Source organism: Protopterus annectens, chromosome 10.part0, assembly GCF_019279795.1.
Source record: "Protopterus annectens isolate FY-2018-M chromosome 10.part0, PAN1.0, whole genome shotgun sequence".
Classification (NCBI taxonomy): Eukaryota; Metazoa; Chordata; order Ceratodontiformes; family Protopteridae; genus Protopterus; species Protopterus annectens.
This window is the reverse complement of record NC_056744.1, coordinates 100,293,726-100,311,035: the sequence shown is the minus strand read 5'-3', so window position 1 is coordinate 100,311,035 and position 17,310 is coordinate 100,293,726. Positions and strand designations below refer to the sequence as shown.

The 17,310-nt window shown below is 43.1% G+C and overlaps 1 protein-coding gene across 1 annotated transcript in view; it reads left to right on the top strand.

Moving 5' to 3' along the window:
• Positions 1-15,666, top strand: part of NDUFAF8 (NADH:ubiquinone oxidoreductase complex assembly factor 8) — a 63,411-nt gene extending 47,745 nt beyond the window's left edge. The window contains exons 3-4 of the mRNA XM_044085069.1: positions 13,201-13,359; positions 15,373-15,666. Coding sequence (XP_043941004.1) covers positions 13,201-13,359; positions 15,373-15,396 — 183 coding nt within the window. The 3' untranslated portion in view covers positions 15,397-15,666. The remainder of the gene's footprint in view (positions 1-13,200; positions 13,360-15,372) is intronic.
• The last annotated feature ends 1,644 nt before the right edge of the window (positions 15,667-17,310 follow it).

The following is a 17,310-nucleotide window of genomic DNA, read 5'->3' as shown; positions in this document are numbered from 1 at the left end:
CCCACCCTATCTGAGAGGTGTCTGTGATCACTGTGGCCAGTGGTTGGGGAAGTACAAATGGTCGACCTAGACTTACTTGAGTGGAATAAAGCCACCAATGAAGGTTCTTCTTGCAAGTTTTTATTATTATCTTGTGAGACATTGGTAGGTCTTGCATGGACCACTGAGTGGAAAGCAACAATTGAAGAATTCTCATATGTAGATGTGCTAGGGGGGTCAGAACTATTGCTGCTGCCATGATTCCCAGGGCTTTTAAAACCATCCTTGCTTGAACTTCATCTTTCTTGGAAGGTGTGAAACCTGGTGTCTTAGAACTTGAATTCTTACTGGAGGGAGTCTGGCTGTCATGTTTATTGAGTTTAATTCTGACCCTATGAAAACCACATGCTGAGAATGCAGTAAGGCAGACTTTTCATAGTTTATTGTAATCCCTAAGTGAGAGCAGGAGTTGCAAGGTTGTCTGTCTTGTTTTTATTAGTAGATTCTTGGTTGTGGTGGTTAGGAGTCAGTAGTCTAAGAATGGAAACACCTGGAATCCTAGACATCTCATGTGAACCACAACTACTGCCATACATTTGGTGAACACTCTGCGGGCTGTAGTGAGGCCAAAGGGCAGAGCTCAAAACTGGTAGTGACTGGCTCCCAGCCAAAAATGCAGATGTCTCCTGGATTGCCTGTCCATTTTATGTGGTAATGCACATCCAGGAGATCTATAAAGCACATCTAGCTGTTTTGTCCCAGAAATGGGAGTATTAACTGCAGTGTTACCATCCGAAACTTGGTCTTTCTTACTGATTTGTTTAAATTGCTGAGATCCAGAACTGGTCTCCAGTCCCGTTTTCTTTGGAACTAAAATGAGTCTTGAGTAGGTTCCGGATGCTATTTGGTCTGCGGGGACTGTTTGGATGACTTTTTTTTTTTGTCGCGCAACTTTTGAATATCTAATGTTGCTTGCTCCTTTTGACTGGTTGGAATGTCTGGACACTTTTTTATCTTTGGAACGGAAAGGGAATAGGGTATGGTGTAACCTCAGGATATGATGCTGTATTACCCATTTGTCTTTTGTTATTTCTTGCCAGGCTTCTGGGCACAAAGATAAGCGATCCCCGACTGCCTCCAGAGCTGGCCAGATGGGCCTCCATTCAGGAGTCCTGAAAGGGCTTACCAAAGAAAGAATCTGTCGCCCCGATTCTGCGGACCCCCTCTGCCTCATGGTCGGTGTCTACCATTACTACTTCCCCCATCTGCCTCTGGGGGAAGCTTCACCACAGGTGTCTTGAAAAGATCTCTGAGATTTTTGGAGCCACATTTTGCCACTTCTTTTCTGACTGTTGGAATAAGGTCTAGTAGGCATGAAAAAATGGACTCCTACGACAGACAGTCTTTCCTTCCTGCTCGCACCTGGTGAGAGTGTCCTTGACTGTGGGTCCGAACAGGGACGAGCCATCAAATGGGGCATTCACAAAGGAAGATTTGAAGTGTTCCGTAATGTCACACAAGTGTATCCAAGAATGTCTACTTAGGGAAATTCCAGAACTCCGTGCTCTACTTCTTCCATCCACTGCATATGAGATGAGTCTCATAGAGGCATTGACAACTGAGTTTAAGGTAGAGAGCTAAGAGGATACTTTATCTGCGACCCCTTCAGCTACTGAACCTTGGCGAGCATCTCCTAGCTCTTCAGGTCATCTCTTTGCAACCTGGTAAAATGAGTGAGATAGTTCAGTGATCTAAGAGAAAAGATTGCTGAAGAAAAAATGCACTTTCCATATCTGTCCATTGTCCGAGACTACTTGTTCGGGGGATGGACAGAAGAAGATGTCTGAGTTCCTTCTTGGTGGCTGCCACCACAACCATAGCATCTACCTGGATTCCCTTGGTTAGAAAAGCCTTGTCTGAAGGGGATGTGATAAATTACTTTGGCCTCCTAGGAACAGGTTCCACTGAATCTGGGGACTCCCACAACTTCCAAGAAACTAGGTCCATAAGTTCATTGAAAGGTGGAGACCCCCAAGAGGTGGAAGGGTTAGACCCAAAGGCCTTCAGGTATAGGGACTCCTCTGTTGAAGGGTCAGTGGTCTTCCAGCCGCATCTTTGCTTTAGCATTTCCAGGATGTCTCCAAAGGAGACATCATCATGATGCGATCTTGGGGACGCTTTAGCATCGAGGTCCGTATCAGAAGTGACAGACTCCTCTGGGGAGTCTAAATTCTTCCTCTTGCATAATCTCTTCCAAGGGACCTCCTTGGAGGGGTACTCTGGGGAAGTTTCAGAAGAGTGGGGAGTGCCCTGTGGAGCATCCTGAGGCTTAGGATCCCTGCATCCCTGTGGATTCTAGGGTATAGAGGCAAACACTGGAGCTTTTGAGGGTAGAACATCCGGAGATGACAGTGGAGCCATCTGTGGAGACGGCAGTCTCCTCATTACCTCAAAAGCCCCCCTTCCCTGATCTAAGGATATCCATGATTTTGAAGAAGCCAAGGGACCCCCCCCCCCCCGGAGCCAAAGACGACTGGCCAGAGGCTGAGGTAGGAGCTGAGCTCAACCAAGCCAAGACCCCAGGAGGCAAAGCAGGATCTGACATGTGTCCAATCTGACTCGTCTCCCCGGACTCAACTGGAGAGTGTCAGCTCCTAGACACCTCCAGCTCCAATGGAGCCCAGGATGTCGGAGCCATGGTCGGATTCACAGATCCCGTAGTAGGTCTCTGATCTGAGTGTTTCACTACAGTCAGCTCTGGATTTTCTAACACAGAATCTAGGGGTTGGATCAGAGGAGTTACTGGAGCAAAAGAGGTGGATGTGGTAGGGTCCGAAGCCCTTTGGGTCAGATCCAACAACTTGGCCAGCGCTGGTGTCCTCAACAGCCTCTGTACCATGCGATCCACGTCGTCATCGGAACGACACCTGGAAGACCGAGCTGAGTAAGTTGGAATCTTCTACCATTGCAGAATTGGTGACCTGAGCATAGGGGAGAAGGGCTTCAAGGCTGGAGACCGGCTCCATATCTTAAAACTTATCTGGCACAGAGGCAGATGGTGTCGGAGCTGAGGATGATTTGTCAGCTCTGATAAGCCTTGGATCCGGTGTGGATATTTTTGGAATCTTTTTTGATGGTTCCGATAAAGTGGAAGATCTCTTCCCAGACTTGTTGGATTTTGAGGTGGGAGACTTGTCCGTCTTGGATAAACCCGGACCTTCTTCTAAAGCCTCTGAGAGGGGGTTTTAATTTGTTCTTCCTCTCCAGGAGCGCTGTGTGATTAAAAGCATGACAGAGCATGACTCTTGGAGATGGAAAGCCCCAAGGCAATAGAAACAAAGGGTGTGTCTATCACTTAAGGGCATTTTCTTTCCACAGCCTTCACATTGTTTGAATCCCATTGGTTTTGAATCCTTGTTGGACATTTTAACACAGAAAAAACAGGAAACTAACTGGACAGAAAAAACAGAAATAACTTTTTTTTTTAAGCTAGACCATCTAAACTAAAAAGGGTCAAGTTATTGGAAAGAAGGGAAAAAGAGGGAGGCACAGCCCTCTTAACTTAAACGGGCTATGCCCAGGAGATGGAAGAAGGTTAGAAAATGCCTCTAACTTAAACGGGCTAAGAAGAAAACAGTTCTCGAACTGAAACAAACTTAAAAGGCATCAGGAAAGAAATACAAGGAAGGAATAAGAGCCCTCTAACTTAAATGGGCTATTTAATTGTAGCAAAAAACACAGCCACAAAAGCGGAAAAAGACTTGCACACTAAGTAATGACAATCTTCTTCTTCTTTCGGCTTTTTCCCGGTTAGGGGTTGCCACAGCGGATCACCTATCCGCACATGATTGGCAGTGGAGTTTTACGGTGTCTAGTTGCCAGCCTGGCACCCAACCTTTCACAGAAGACACACACACACACACACCTAGGGCCAATTTAGAGTATCCAATCCACCTACAGCATGTCTTTGGGATGTGGGAGGAAACTGGAGCACCCGGGGGAAACCCACGCGACCACAGGGAGGACATGCAGACTCCACACAGAACGCACCCCAGCTGAGAATTGAACCGGAGAACCTTTTGCTGTGAGGCGGCAACGCTAACCACTGCATCACCGTGGCCGCCCACACTAAGTAATGACAATATAAGGTTAAATAACAGACAAAAAATTCATTTTTCTAAAAAAAGGTAATACTTAGCCAAAGCCAGCAGACGAGCACCTGATCTTGTTTAACGGCAAACGAGATCTGGGGCAGGTTCTAGTGCATGCTTGGATAGGGTTTAGCCATGATCCACCAGAAGAAAGGGGTTGTGAAGGGACAGATGGCATGCCTTTCGAGACTAGTGAGTGAATATCATTCGTTTGACACTGAATTGTCCATGTTGATAGGACTTTTTTTGAATAGGGGCTACCCAATCAGGTTACTAATTAAGATCAGAAATGAAGTCCGTAAAAAACGGAAGAATATGTACACTCCAATATTATTAATGAATATAAGTACGGAAAAGAATGGATGTCAAACTGTACCACAAAATAAAACATTGGTCCTGCCCTTTAACCAGAATTAGGAAGCAGTAAAAATGCTTAACAACTGCTGGGATGCAACTATCAGTAGTGAGTTTAAAAGCAAGTTAGGGGAGTCTTCCATGGTAACCTACAGTAGAGGGAGGAATTTGAAAGGCATTTTGGAAAAGAATAAAGATGTTTCCAACTACTCCCAGATGAGTAAATGTGGTATGTGTAGGTTCTGCAGATTTATACACTAGGGTCCATATGTGACCATTGAAAGTCAAGGTAGGACAATACAATGTCCAGGATGGGCTAACTGCAGTATTGAAATGGTGGTTTACATTGCTGTATGTGGTACTTGTCCTACATTCTATGTAGGAAAAACCACCCATAGCTTATGGGATAGAATGGCAGAACACCTTAGAGATATGAGAAATAGAAAAAACACTAATACATTATATTGTCACAGTGAAATATGCAACAGTTTTAATAAATTTTCCTTTTTTGTTATTGACAGGGTTAAGCACAATGACAGGGGGGGTGATGAGAACTATATTTGAGGTTAGGAAGACACTATGGCAACTAATACTAAATGCAACAGTGTCCCCAGGCATTAACAACTGTTCCATGGCCAGTATATTGAAGCTAAGGGCAACATTGATTTCACGTAGTTTTTATATGTATTGTTGTTCTTATTTTTTGGTGTTTCTATGTATTGAGTATTTTAATATGACATTACTAGCCTTTATAACTGGTTAAGTTTTATAAGTCTGAAGGTAGGCAGCCTGTGTTGTGTTTCTTTAAAATGACTGTTTTTAATTGCTTAGTTCTGATTGGTGTCTTACTATATTAACTAGACTTAATGCCAAGAACAAATGACTCTGATGATGCTTGTATGAAACAGGCGAAAGCACCAAGTCTTGTTGGGAATTGTGTTTCAATAAACATCCATTTTGCTTGGAATTTGACGTGGTGATGACTTTTTTTTATTTTTCATTAAAAAAGATGACTGTATAGACAGCCTTCATTGATTGGAGACAGAAAGAGACCAGCTGTCATTAACTATGAATGAACAAAAGTAAGGTAACCCAATAATTATTTTGATTTAGTTCCAACACGTAGCTCTTGGTATGGCAAAAAATACGATGAATGCCTCGGCTCGGACACACAGTACTTTATTTGATTACAGACACAAAATTATAAACGTTAAGCGCTTTCATCTGCATTTCTGAAATCTGAATTTTTTAAAAAACGTGTGACAAATGCATTCTTAAAAAAAGTTGTAAAAAGGTGTTTTTAATTAAATCATATTGGCGCCAAAATGAGGTACTTGTGTTACTTAAGGAGCACTGTAATGTCAGTTTGTACGTTCTGAGGAAGTCTGCAGAAGCAGATGAAAGCGCTTAACATTTATCATTTTGTGTCTGTAATCAAATAAGGTACTGTGTGTCCGAGCCGAGGCATTCATCGTATTTTTTGCCATACCAAGAGCTACGTGTTGGAACTAAATTCTTAGTTTGGTTCACTTTTGTGTTTACGTTATTTTGATTTAGTGATGAAGTAGTATGAAGAGGAACAAGCACTATGGCAGCTGTGGCAAAAGAGGAAACCATGTACAGTGGAAGGAAGACCTACTTTTATACATCATGACAGAAATCATATTGCTACAGAGACTACAGTTCACAGTAGTGGATAAGAAATGTAGGCAATGGAAAATTAAAACAAAATGAAAATTGATATATATTTAAAGTGTTTTTTTTTTTTTTTTTCATTTGGAATGCAAGGGTTTGCTACTGAAAAATCTGGGGTGACTAAATTGGGTTCTCACCTGCCATATAATGATGTGGAAGGAATGGAACATATTATGCTTTCTAATTTGTAAATTCTTCAAATTCCTTGAAGGTGGAAGATAAATGGGATGAAAAGACTGAACAGGATGGAAAATGTATGTACTCTTTGGTGGTATGTATAAGTAGGTGGGCAATGGCCATAGAGGATGTATCAGTCTATGTGACTCTCTGCAGAGATCTGAAGTTTGGCTGTTTTTAAACATACACATTTGAAAGTTGTGTGTATGTGTACTGTTCCTTAGCAACTCCTGTGGGATGTGGTGTTTGGGCATTTTAGGAAACTGATTTCATGATCTGAAGCCACAATGCATATCTTTTGTGAGCAACTCGTAGAAAGTATGGGAGAAAAGCAGGAGAGAGAAACATTCGTGTCTGGGAGAAATGGAATTATGACCAAGAGTAGAGACCCTTGGGAAAATCCATTATCAGAAGAAATTGTGAAGTGCCAGGAACCTGCTTGTGCACATACTCAACGAAATGCCACTAGCACATTTGTGGATGTGCCTTTACTCAAGAACTAGGTACCCATTTGAGGATGAGCCTATGATCTACAAACTAGCTTGACCTGAGCTGGAGAACGTACGCTCTGGTTTGTCTGACATTAATATAATCTTCTGAGAGACCTTAATGGAATTAAACTGAGAGCAACCTGAAATAACTTAAAGTAGAAGTATACCTGTTTCATTATTTCAAGTTAAAAGTTATGATGTTATGTTGTCCTATCTCGCCGTAATTCTTGCTGGTTGGGTTTTGGAACCGAGCATCAGTGCTGACTTGGCCAAATACAAAAGCTCAATAGCTTCCACTGGCTTGAGGCTAACCCCTATCCCATGATGCACCTGGCAAATTACCCAGATCTCGTTTGCCACTCAAGCAGTCGAGAAGTGTTCCTGCTGGCTTCTTGGTTGGCTAAGTATTGTTTTAGTTGGATATTTTGTAGAATTTTTCTTCAAAATCCACTTTGTTCTCGCTGTCCGTCTGCGATAGACTCCTGCTGATTTTGTTGTCTTAGTGTAGTTCTTTTTCCTACCTTTTAGAGAGATCTGTTTAAGTTAGAGGGCTTTCAGCGGCCCATTTAACTTAGAGGGCCACTCCCCTTTCCTTGTGTGTTTTTCCCTTGAAGACTCCGTTTTAGTTACATGATTCTTCAGTGTCATAATTGTACTGTTTCTCTCAGCCTTTGTGTGTGTGTTTAAAAAATAATTGTTGTTAAAGAGTTCTGTAGAGTAGTGCTAGATTTGCCTTTTATCTTTCTGTCTTCTGACTTCTGGTGTGTTTCACATAGTAGTAGGCTCTGTAGTTAGTGTTAGAGCCGTGTTTGTTAGTGTTTTATATATTAGTACTAGAGAGTTTGTTTGCTTAATGGTAGAGTTTTTCTGCCTTTTTGCCTTTGCTCTTTGTTTTCAAGATGAAAGAAAAAGAACATAAGCAGTCGGGATTTAAGAAATGTGACCAGTGCACCCAAAAAAATGTCTCTTATGCATGCTCACACTAGCTGCGTGTATTGTCTCGGCACCATCCACTTGCAGGATCCTTACTCTACCGCTAAACCCATGACAGATAGTGCGCTTCAGGAGTGTCAAAACAAATTGATGGTTAGAGGCTTACTGAAAGGTCCTTTCTAGGAATCATTGGAAAGATCCAAGCCTAATTATCCATTCTCTTCACTTTCAAAAGCCTCTAACAGACCTGCCGCTGTGACTCCAGCCTTGGAGCTGCCAAAAAGAGTTGTTGCATCGGAACCGAGGGCTCTTGGCTCCAGTAGACCAGAATCTTCCTCTTTGGCTCCATTAGTGTCCACGGAGCTGGTAGAGGTGCCAAGCTGGAGACTGTCTCCTATATTGGAGCTGGTTAAACCTATATTGAGATTGCCAATTTTGGAGAGGGCTAGATCTCCCTCATTATCCTACTGTTCTTCCAGGAGCTTATCTGATTATGATGTGGAGCGGGTGGTGAAGAGATTGCTAAAGACTCTGCCACTGGCAAAAATTTTATTGTCTCCGACCCAAAGGATTTGGGACCATCGAAGGCACCATCTCCAATTCCCCCTCAGAACCCGGTGGTTTCGGAGCCAGACAGTATGGATCCAATAGTAGTGGAACCGCCGGTACTGGGACCTCCTTTAGGATCATTGGTTCTGGCATCTGCTCTGCCATCTTCAGGTCTTACGGATCTGGAGGAGTCTGGGAGGTGAAGCTCACCCATCGGGTCCGGTGAGGGGAGTCTATGCGAACAGTTGTCCGAGCCTACTCTACCCCTCTGTGAAGTTGAGCTCTGATCCTACATCAGCTTTGGAGCCACCCGCTCCACCTCGGAGTCTATCCTCTGCATCCTCTGATCGGAGGATCTCTTCGGTGCGGAGTGAGGGGACTTTTGAGCTGATGGAGCTACACTCTTGGAGCCATCTTCTCTTCCCTCACAGGCACCGGTGTTAATCTCTTCTTTGCCTACTCCCCCCAGCATAGAGGTCTAGAGCCTCAGGAATCCCCTTCAGGCAGCATCATCTCTTCTGAAACTTCACCAGAATATCCCTCTGAGGAAGTCCCTCAGAAGAGACTGTGCAAGAGGAAGCACATAGACTCCCCTGAGTCTGTTACATCAGATACCGATCTGGATGAGTCTGAAGGGTCCCCACGGTCCCCCTTTGAGGATTTCTCTGTCGCTGACATCCTTGAGATCCTGAAAAAGGGGTGGCTGGAAGCCCACCAATCCTTCAGAGGATGAATCAGTATCCCTGGAGGCTTTTGGATCTCGCCCTTCCACTTCCTGGGTGACTACCCCCTATGACCAACTATTTAACGTGATATTACGTAAGGTCTGGACTTCCACTGATACAGTGGAACCGGTTCCGCAGAGGCCGAACAAATTTATTACCGCCCCCACTGAAAAGGAGTTTCTGACTAAAGGAGTCCCTGTGGATGCGATGGTGGTGACTGCGGCCACTAAGGAGTTATCGGAGACCTCCTCATCTGTTCATCCTCCCGACAAAGAGTACCGGACTATGGACAGATATGGAAAGTGTGCTTTTTCTTCAGCGGACTTTACCTTGTGGTCACTGAATTACCAGACTCATTTTACGAGACTCCAAAGGGATCTCCTCAAAGAGCTAGGAGATGCCCTTTAGGGTTCTGTAGCTTCGGGGACCGCGGACAAAGTTTCCTTGCAGCTCTCCACCCTCAACTCCATTGTGAATTCCTCCATGAGACTGATTTCATGTGCAGCTGATGGAGTGAGCAGAGCAGCAGCTACAAGAATTTCCCTAAGGAGACATTCCTGGATGCATCTTTGCAATTTTGCCGAGCCCTTCAAGTCTTTCTTCACCAATGCCCCCTTTGATAGTTCATCCTTTTTTGGACCAGAGGTGAAAGATACTTTGACCAGGTGTGAGGACGGGAAAACCTTGTCTGCCATGGGAGTCTGTTTTTCCGCACCATCTAGACCTTATTCCAAAGGTCAGAAAAGGGGAAAGGTGTGGTTCTGCAAGTCCCAGAGAGGTTTCTCTGATGCACATGGTGACACTTCCCCCCAGGGGCAGAGGGGGTGGTGCTAATTGAAGACGCCGACCTCACAGCAGAGGGTGCCTGCAGAATCAGGGTGACAGATACGTTCTCTGGGAGGCCCTTCCAGTGCTCCTGAAAGGAAGTCCACCTGCTTTTCTCTGGAGGCAGTCGGGGGATATTTGTCACTGTACCCAAGAGATCTCCCAAGAAAAATGGGTACAGACAATCCTATCCAGAGGATATCACATGCCTTTTTCTACTCCCCCTCCCATAAACAAATCCATACCAGATGTTCCACCCAGTCAAAAGGACTATGCAACACAAGAGACTCTCAAGTTGCTAGAAAAAGTCATCCAAGATATCCCCGCAGACCAAATTGGATCCAGAACTTGCTCGAGGTACTTTTTAGTTCCAAAAAAGACAGGGGACAGAGACCGATTCTAGATCTCAGCAAACTAAACAAATCCATAAAGAAATCAAAGTTCCAGATGGTGACACTGCAGTCAATACTTCCCCTTATAGGGAAAGATGATTGGATGTGCTCGATAGATCTCCAGGATGCGTATTACCATATAAAAATGGACAAGCGGTCCAGGAGATATTTATGCTTTCGGCTGGGAGCCAGTCATTACCAGTTTCGGGCCCTGCCCTTTGGTCTCACTACAGCCCCCAGAGTGCTCACCAAATGCATGGCAGTGGTCACGGGTCACTTGAGACACCATTGATTCCGTGTGTTTCCATACCTAGACGACTGGCTCCTCACCGCCACCACAAAGCATCTGCTTTTGCAGGTAAGGGACGAAACAATGCTTCTTTGCGCCAGGCTAGGCATTACAGTAAACTTAAAAGAATCTGCATTGTTGTCTTCACAGCATATTACTTTCTTGGGCGCAGAATTGGATTCAAAAAAGATGGTGGCAAAACTTACCCCCGAGAAAGTTCAGTCTCTTTGTCAAATCAAGATATTGATATCAAAAACAAAGGTTCAAGCCAGGGTTGTGTTACAGGTTTTGGGTACCATGGCAGCCTCAATTCTTTTAGTTCCCCTAGCACGGCTACACATGAGGGTACTACAATGGTTACTCTTTGCCCAGTGATCCATACAAGATCTGTCCCTATCACACTGGATAATCATTACAGAGTCGTACAGGAAAGATCTTCTCTGGTGGCTACAGACAGAGCAGTTATACCTAGGTCACCCCTTTGTTTTTCCACATCCAACAGCAGTATTGACCATGGACGCTTCCCAGATCGGGTGGGGGGGCATTATCTGGGAATGATGGTCCAAGGCTTATGGCATGATCACGAGAGCCACTTGCACATCAATATCCTAGAGCTGACAGCGGTGCTGTATGCATTGCAAGCATTTCAAGACTCTCTTCCGATAGGAACAGTTGCAATTCAAACAGACATGTCTGTGGTATGGTACATAAACAAGCAAGGAGGAACCAAGTCGTACCCCCATGTTGAGAGGCACAATAAGTGTGGCAATGGGCGGTCACTTCCCAACGTTTTCTGATAGCAATGCATATCCAGGGGAAATCACAATGTGATAGCGGACAAACTCAGCAGAGTGATTCTGTTGCCTCAAGAGTGGTCCCTAAATCCAGAAATTGCGGAAGTGATCTTCCAGAAATGGGGCCAGCCTTCCTGTGATCTTTTCGCCAATTCCATGAATGCCAAATGCAACAGCTATTTTGTCCTCATTCCCCCCTCCAGGGAAGTCACTAAGGGATGCACTTGTCCACGATTGGCCCCTGGGACTACTCTATGCCTTCCCCCTTTTCCCTTAATACCCAAAGTACTTCAGAAAGCCAGCACGTTGAAAAGCACTATGATTCTCATTACACCTTACTGGCCTTGAAAAGTTTGGTTCCCCTTTCTCAGGACCCATCTACTGGTAGAATGGTGGATTCTGGACTCTGTTCCAGACCTTTTAACCCATTCATCGGGAGCGTTCCACCCGTCCATCCAGATCCTCAAGTTGACAGCATGGCTACTCCAATTCCACGCCTAGCCAGGTGTTACAAGTTCTCCCCTGCAGTTAAACATATGTTGGTTTCTTCCCACAAACCATTTATGAGGAAAATATATTCAAGTAAATGGAAAAGATTTTCTTGCTGGGCTGTTAAACACAATGTAGAACCTTTTATGGGCCCTATTACGGCAGTTCTAGATTTTCTCTCCAGGCTTTTTGATGGAGCGGCAGCAGCTACTATCAGAGTTCAGCTGGTAGCCATCTCTAATTTTCATACTGGTGAGATGGGAATGCCTATTATGTCTCACAGGTTATGTAAGGCTTTTCCTGAAAGGTACGTTCTTACTCCGACCCCCCCCCCCCGATCAGAGCACCCCTAAATCCTTGGGACCTTAATTTTGTTCTGTCTGCCTTGGTTTTGCCACCCTTTGAATCTGCATAATCTTGTAATATAAAGTTTCTGTCCTGGAAAATTATCTTCTTAGTAGTTATTACTTCGGCCTGACTGGTGTCAGAACTTCAAACTCTTTCTATACGCCCTCCTTATATAGTTTTTCACAAGGATAGTGTGTCCTTAAGAACTAATCCCTCATTCTTACCCAGAGTTTGTTCAGAGAACAATCTGAATCAATCTATTAAATTGCCTGTGTTCTTTCCCAATTATACTGATAAGACAGAGTATACATTACATCTGTTAGACGTGCACAGACAGTTGCATTTCAATTTGCATAGGAACAAAGATTTCAGAAAGTCTGACAAGATTTTTGTGTCATTTTCAGACAAAAGGAAAGGATTGTCAGTTTCTAAAGTAACTTTGTCTAAATGGCTTACAGACTGCATCTGCTTCTCATACAGTAAAAATAACCAAACTACTACCAGGCAAAGTAAAAGGCCATTCCACTAGAGCGGTCTCCACATCCTCTGCTTTTCAGGTTAGACTTCCTGTGGACTCTGTTTGTGCAGCTGCCATATGGGTGAGACCTCATACCTTTTATTACTCATTACAAAGTAGATGTGGCCTCCCGGAACAGGTTTTCCTTTGGTTCCACTGTTTTGAGGAGTCTTTTTTTCTCCTGAGCCACCCTAGGATAAAGGTGCTAGGGACACAGTCCCAACCAGCAAGAATTACCATGCTATAGGACAACATAACATTAAGAAGTTATGTACTCACCATAACGTTCCATGTTTGTTGTCCATCTCGCCTATATTCTTACATTCCACCCTCCTTCCCCCTCCTTCATTCCTTGAGGGACGGGTGGATAGTTTTTATAGAGATATATATATAGTTATGATGGTTTGGAGTCTCTGATTCTTCCTTTATATAGTCAGACAATCTGTATAGACTAATATGTAGGCATACTAATTTGTTTTCGCTTGCAAACAGATCTGGGTAATTTACCCAGCGTATCATGGGATAGGAGTTAGCCTCGAGCCAGTGGAAGCTCTCGAGCGTTTGTATTTGGCCAAGTCAGAACCGATGCTCTGTTCCAAAGCCAACCAGCAAGAATATAGGCAAGATGGACAACAAACATGGAACGTTATGGTGAGTACATAACTTCTTATTTATTTTGGATTCATCACGGTAAATAAACTGTACTTGAAATAGACAGATGTCCTGCGTATTTGACTTACAACACAGGTTATTTGTTTTGATAGGCATAGTTTGGTCAGTACATACCAAATTGCACTATTCTTCATTTGTGCCTCACAACCTGACAGTGCACAGCATGTCTGAGTTGTTACCCATCAAGGAGAATCATTAGGCTTCTCTACCTGCCCCAAAAGCAGGGAGCAGGAAGCTGAACTCTGAGTGAATCAGCTGAAATAAATAATTAAACCAAGCTTAAAATAATTGATTGAGAAACTATGGTTAAGTACTGCTGAATGTTTTAACAAAGTGAAGTGAAATTGCTGGAAGGTTCCTCACAAAAGATGTACATACTGAAATTACTAATCTGCTGAAAGAAATGTGTTGGGGAAATGTGATTGCAACATGAAATAAATTACTTGAATATTGCACTCAATTCTCAAATTGCTGAAAAAGTAGCTTATTGCAATCGGAATTAAAAAGTTAAACCAATAAATTACTTTTGACTTAAAAGGTTTGGGAAATTCCCTACTACAATAAATGTATTTCAAGCAATTTAAATTGTTGATGGTATTTGCAAAGTTTGAATAATGTTTGCACAAATTATGAAAAAGATGTGCTTAAAGAAAGTGAAGCAGTGACTATTAAGTGGAAGTTCTTACACTGGCTTTCTGAAAAAATAAGAAGTATTTTTGAAGTGTATACAGTGGAAAAGAGAGTACATTTTCATCATGCAGGGCATTCTGTTTCTGGATAGGAAGGTACAAAATGTATCAGTGGAGTACCTGTCTGAATCACTTACGAATGTACAGTATTGGCAATTTTTGCAGGTGCCTGCTGGTGTATTCATATTGGTGGGGGGGGGGGGTCTAGCTTGTTCTTTTTGTTTTCTTCCCAGTCCTTTAGATGTTCAGCCCTTTTGAAAGCAAAATCTGCTTTCTGTTTTAGAATACATCTGATGGATTTGCTGCCTAGGATTATTATCCTAGTTACTCCGATTAACGCTTTTCTAGGTTAGGATACAGGGCTATACATTATTAGCATTCACTTTTTGTTTCTGCTCTTTTGCCAAGTCTTCGATGTTCTTCCCTTAAAAATATGTTGTGGCTTAAGGTTGTCCTGATGGTTGGAAATCCTTAGTTAAGTTATTGGAACCACTTTAATAGGTAATGTCTTCTTTTCTGTATCCTTTGTTTTGGAAGTCTTAGCTGATTCCTTTGATGTGGGAGGTATACCTTTCATTCTTAGTAGTGAGTCTTGCAAGATGGAGGACTTGAGATTTTCAGCATTTATTTTTGTGATGTGAGAGTAAGTATTTGTAGCATGTCTGGTTCACTTTTGTCAGCATAAAAATGATACCCAGGATCAGGCATATGTTTTTATTTCCTTCCATGTAGAGGAAGGTGACCTTGATGGTTAGCCCAAGGGAGGGCTAAAGTAAAGGTACACATTTGGTATTCTGAGTGGTGCTAGTGTGAGCCCTGGAATAGCGAAACTGAAAAAACAAAAATGTGGGTTTGCATATACCAAGTCTACGATTGCTGTCCTTTTCTTGGAGGCATGATTAATTTTGGACATGGTGTGTCTGTACTAAATGTGTGTGTGTATATGTATATGTCTGTGTGTGTAGGGGGGCTTGCTCCTCTGTGAAAACCAGCTTTTAAGGAGGACAGTGATGTTCAGTATTCACTGTTCTGTTCTCTTGTATTTCAGGCTTTTTTTTCTGCAATTCCAGGGCTTGTACTTAGTCTCAGAATTATAACAGAGAGCTGAAATAAAACAGTAATAGCAGAAGATATTGTTATAGCATGGGAAACTGTAAACAGCATCATCTGTTCAATGTGAGAAACTAGCTTAGCAGTATGATCTTTTACAGTTCTTGTAACTAATTTAACTTGCTAGCTCTTTATTTGGTTTATGTGTTACATTACCCGTCAGCATGTCTAATGTATTTTGTTTCTTTTGCAGATGAAGACAACTAAGAGAAAGTGACTTTACTTTGGTTGTGTACTGCAATGACTGTTGGATAAAGTGTATTTTACAGTTCCAGGATGCCATCACAGCTGAAACTCTATTTAGTCCCATGATATACAAGGCATTTCCGTAGAGACTTGAGCACTTCTGTACTCCACCACCTTGTCTGCCAAAAGAAATGCACAGTGTTGGACACAATTGTTTCAGATGTTCTTGGAACTGTATTTGTGAATTACATGAAAACTAAATTAAATGTAAGGAAAACTCTGAATAAACTCTAGTATCCAAGTCTTCATTTTTATTTTTGTTCACTACAGGTAGCAAGATTACCAGCTAATTCCATTTTTGGTAAAGGAAGAAAAGCTGCATTTTAACTGCATCTAAAAATAAAAGTGTTTCAGCTGGATTTTTGTGGTAGGGGATGCATTTTTAACATGATTAATCTTTAGGAATGACGAGTGTGTTTTTTGTAAGATGGCACTGATTTATCCATACATTCTATCACTAATGTCATAGTAGGCTCAATGCTGATATATTATACTCACTACAGGGTTGCAGAAAATGCACATTACTGTTGGTTAAAGTTATGATGTGGGCCACCAATGCAGTGGTATGGAGGAATAAAGCTCTAACTACAGCTCAGGTGATCTAGGATCGATTAGTAGCTCTGGCATCTGAAGCTGTCAGGGAGGGTACTCACCATTGATGCTTCCTGAGGGGCAGTGCAGTTTAAAGAGGGGATTGGCTCTCAGACATTGTGTCGATGATTGCAAAGGAAGGGGTAGGGAGAAGCAAGAGGGTAGGTCACTATAGAAAAACATATGTTCTCCCAGCAGGAATCATTGTTGGCATGATCCTTGAGGTCACCCTTAAGTTCCATGCTGGCCCCAGTCCAGAATTAGAAGGTAGTCTTGGGATGGAAGGAGCTAGTGATGGATGTGGGCATTGGGACGGCAGGAGCATATGAAGCAGTGGGTGGGGGAGTTATGATGTGGACCACAGCCCTGTATTTTCGCATGCATACCCAAAGCAGCACCCTCATCTTTGAACCAACTGTAGTTGTTCATTGTAGTATTCACTGGTGCAGTTCTTACCTTTGGTATTCCTGCCTGCAGGTAGCCTGACATTCAGAGCTTTACCTTCTCCCTATGCAAAGTCTGAGGCCCTCCCACCAGTACCAAAGGACATTGGTGATAATAAGAGGTGTGTCAACCAAAGCTACTTTCAGATCTTTCTTGCTGTGCAATATTACATACTGCATGTTCTGTAGCATTGTCAGACTGTTGGTCAACCTACTTCAAGGACCCAGATAAGTACCCAATAGGGGATTTTTTTGTTATCTTTACTGTTCTAGCTAATGTCTGATTCTGATACCAGATATGAAACTGAGGCATTTGTAAATTGAATTGCATGTAGGAAGCAGGTTCCCCATAAAGATTTCCAGAATCTGTGCTTGTTCTTCCTCAGGCCATAGCGTGTTGTAGAGTCACTGTGCCAATTTAAACCAAAGGACAGTAGCCCTTTATTAACCAGGCAGGCTCACTGGGCATGCAGTCTTCTTTCAGGCGCAACCTGGGACCAATGTCTGGTTAAGTGATTTGCTCAGTTGTACAGTAGGCAAATGAGGTCTGAGGGGGAAAACTATACCACAGGAACTGCATCATACAGTCATAACCCTCTGTGCCAACTGGCGTACATCCAGAAAAGATACATTTCTCCAGGAGTGTACAACCAGAAAAGGCACATGTGCCTGGATTGCTGTCAGCCAGTGCCTCTGGAAACCTGTCCCCAAGAAAGAAATACTCTATTAACTGACGTGGGTAGAAACTTTGGGAGAGTGAGGATGTGTCTGTGAAAAATTCATGTCTACCTAGGTCCAGTGAATCTGGGCATGGAGAGGAACTTTTAAATCCTCTGCCCTCACAGTCAAGT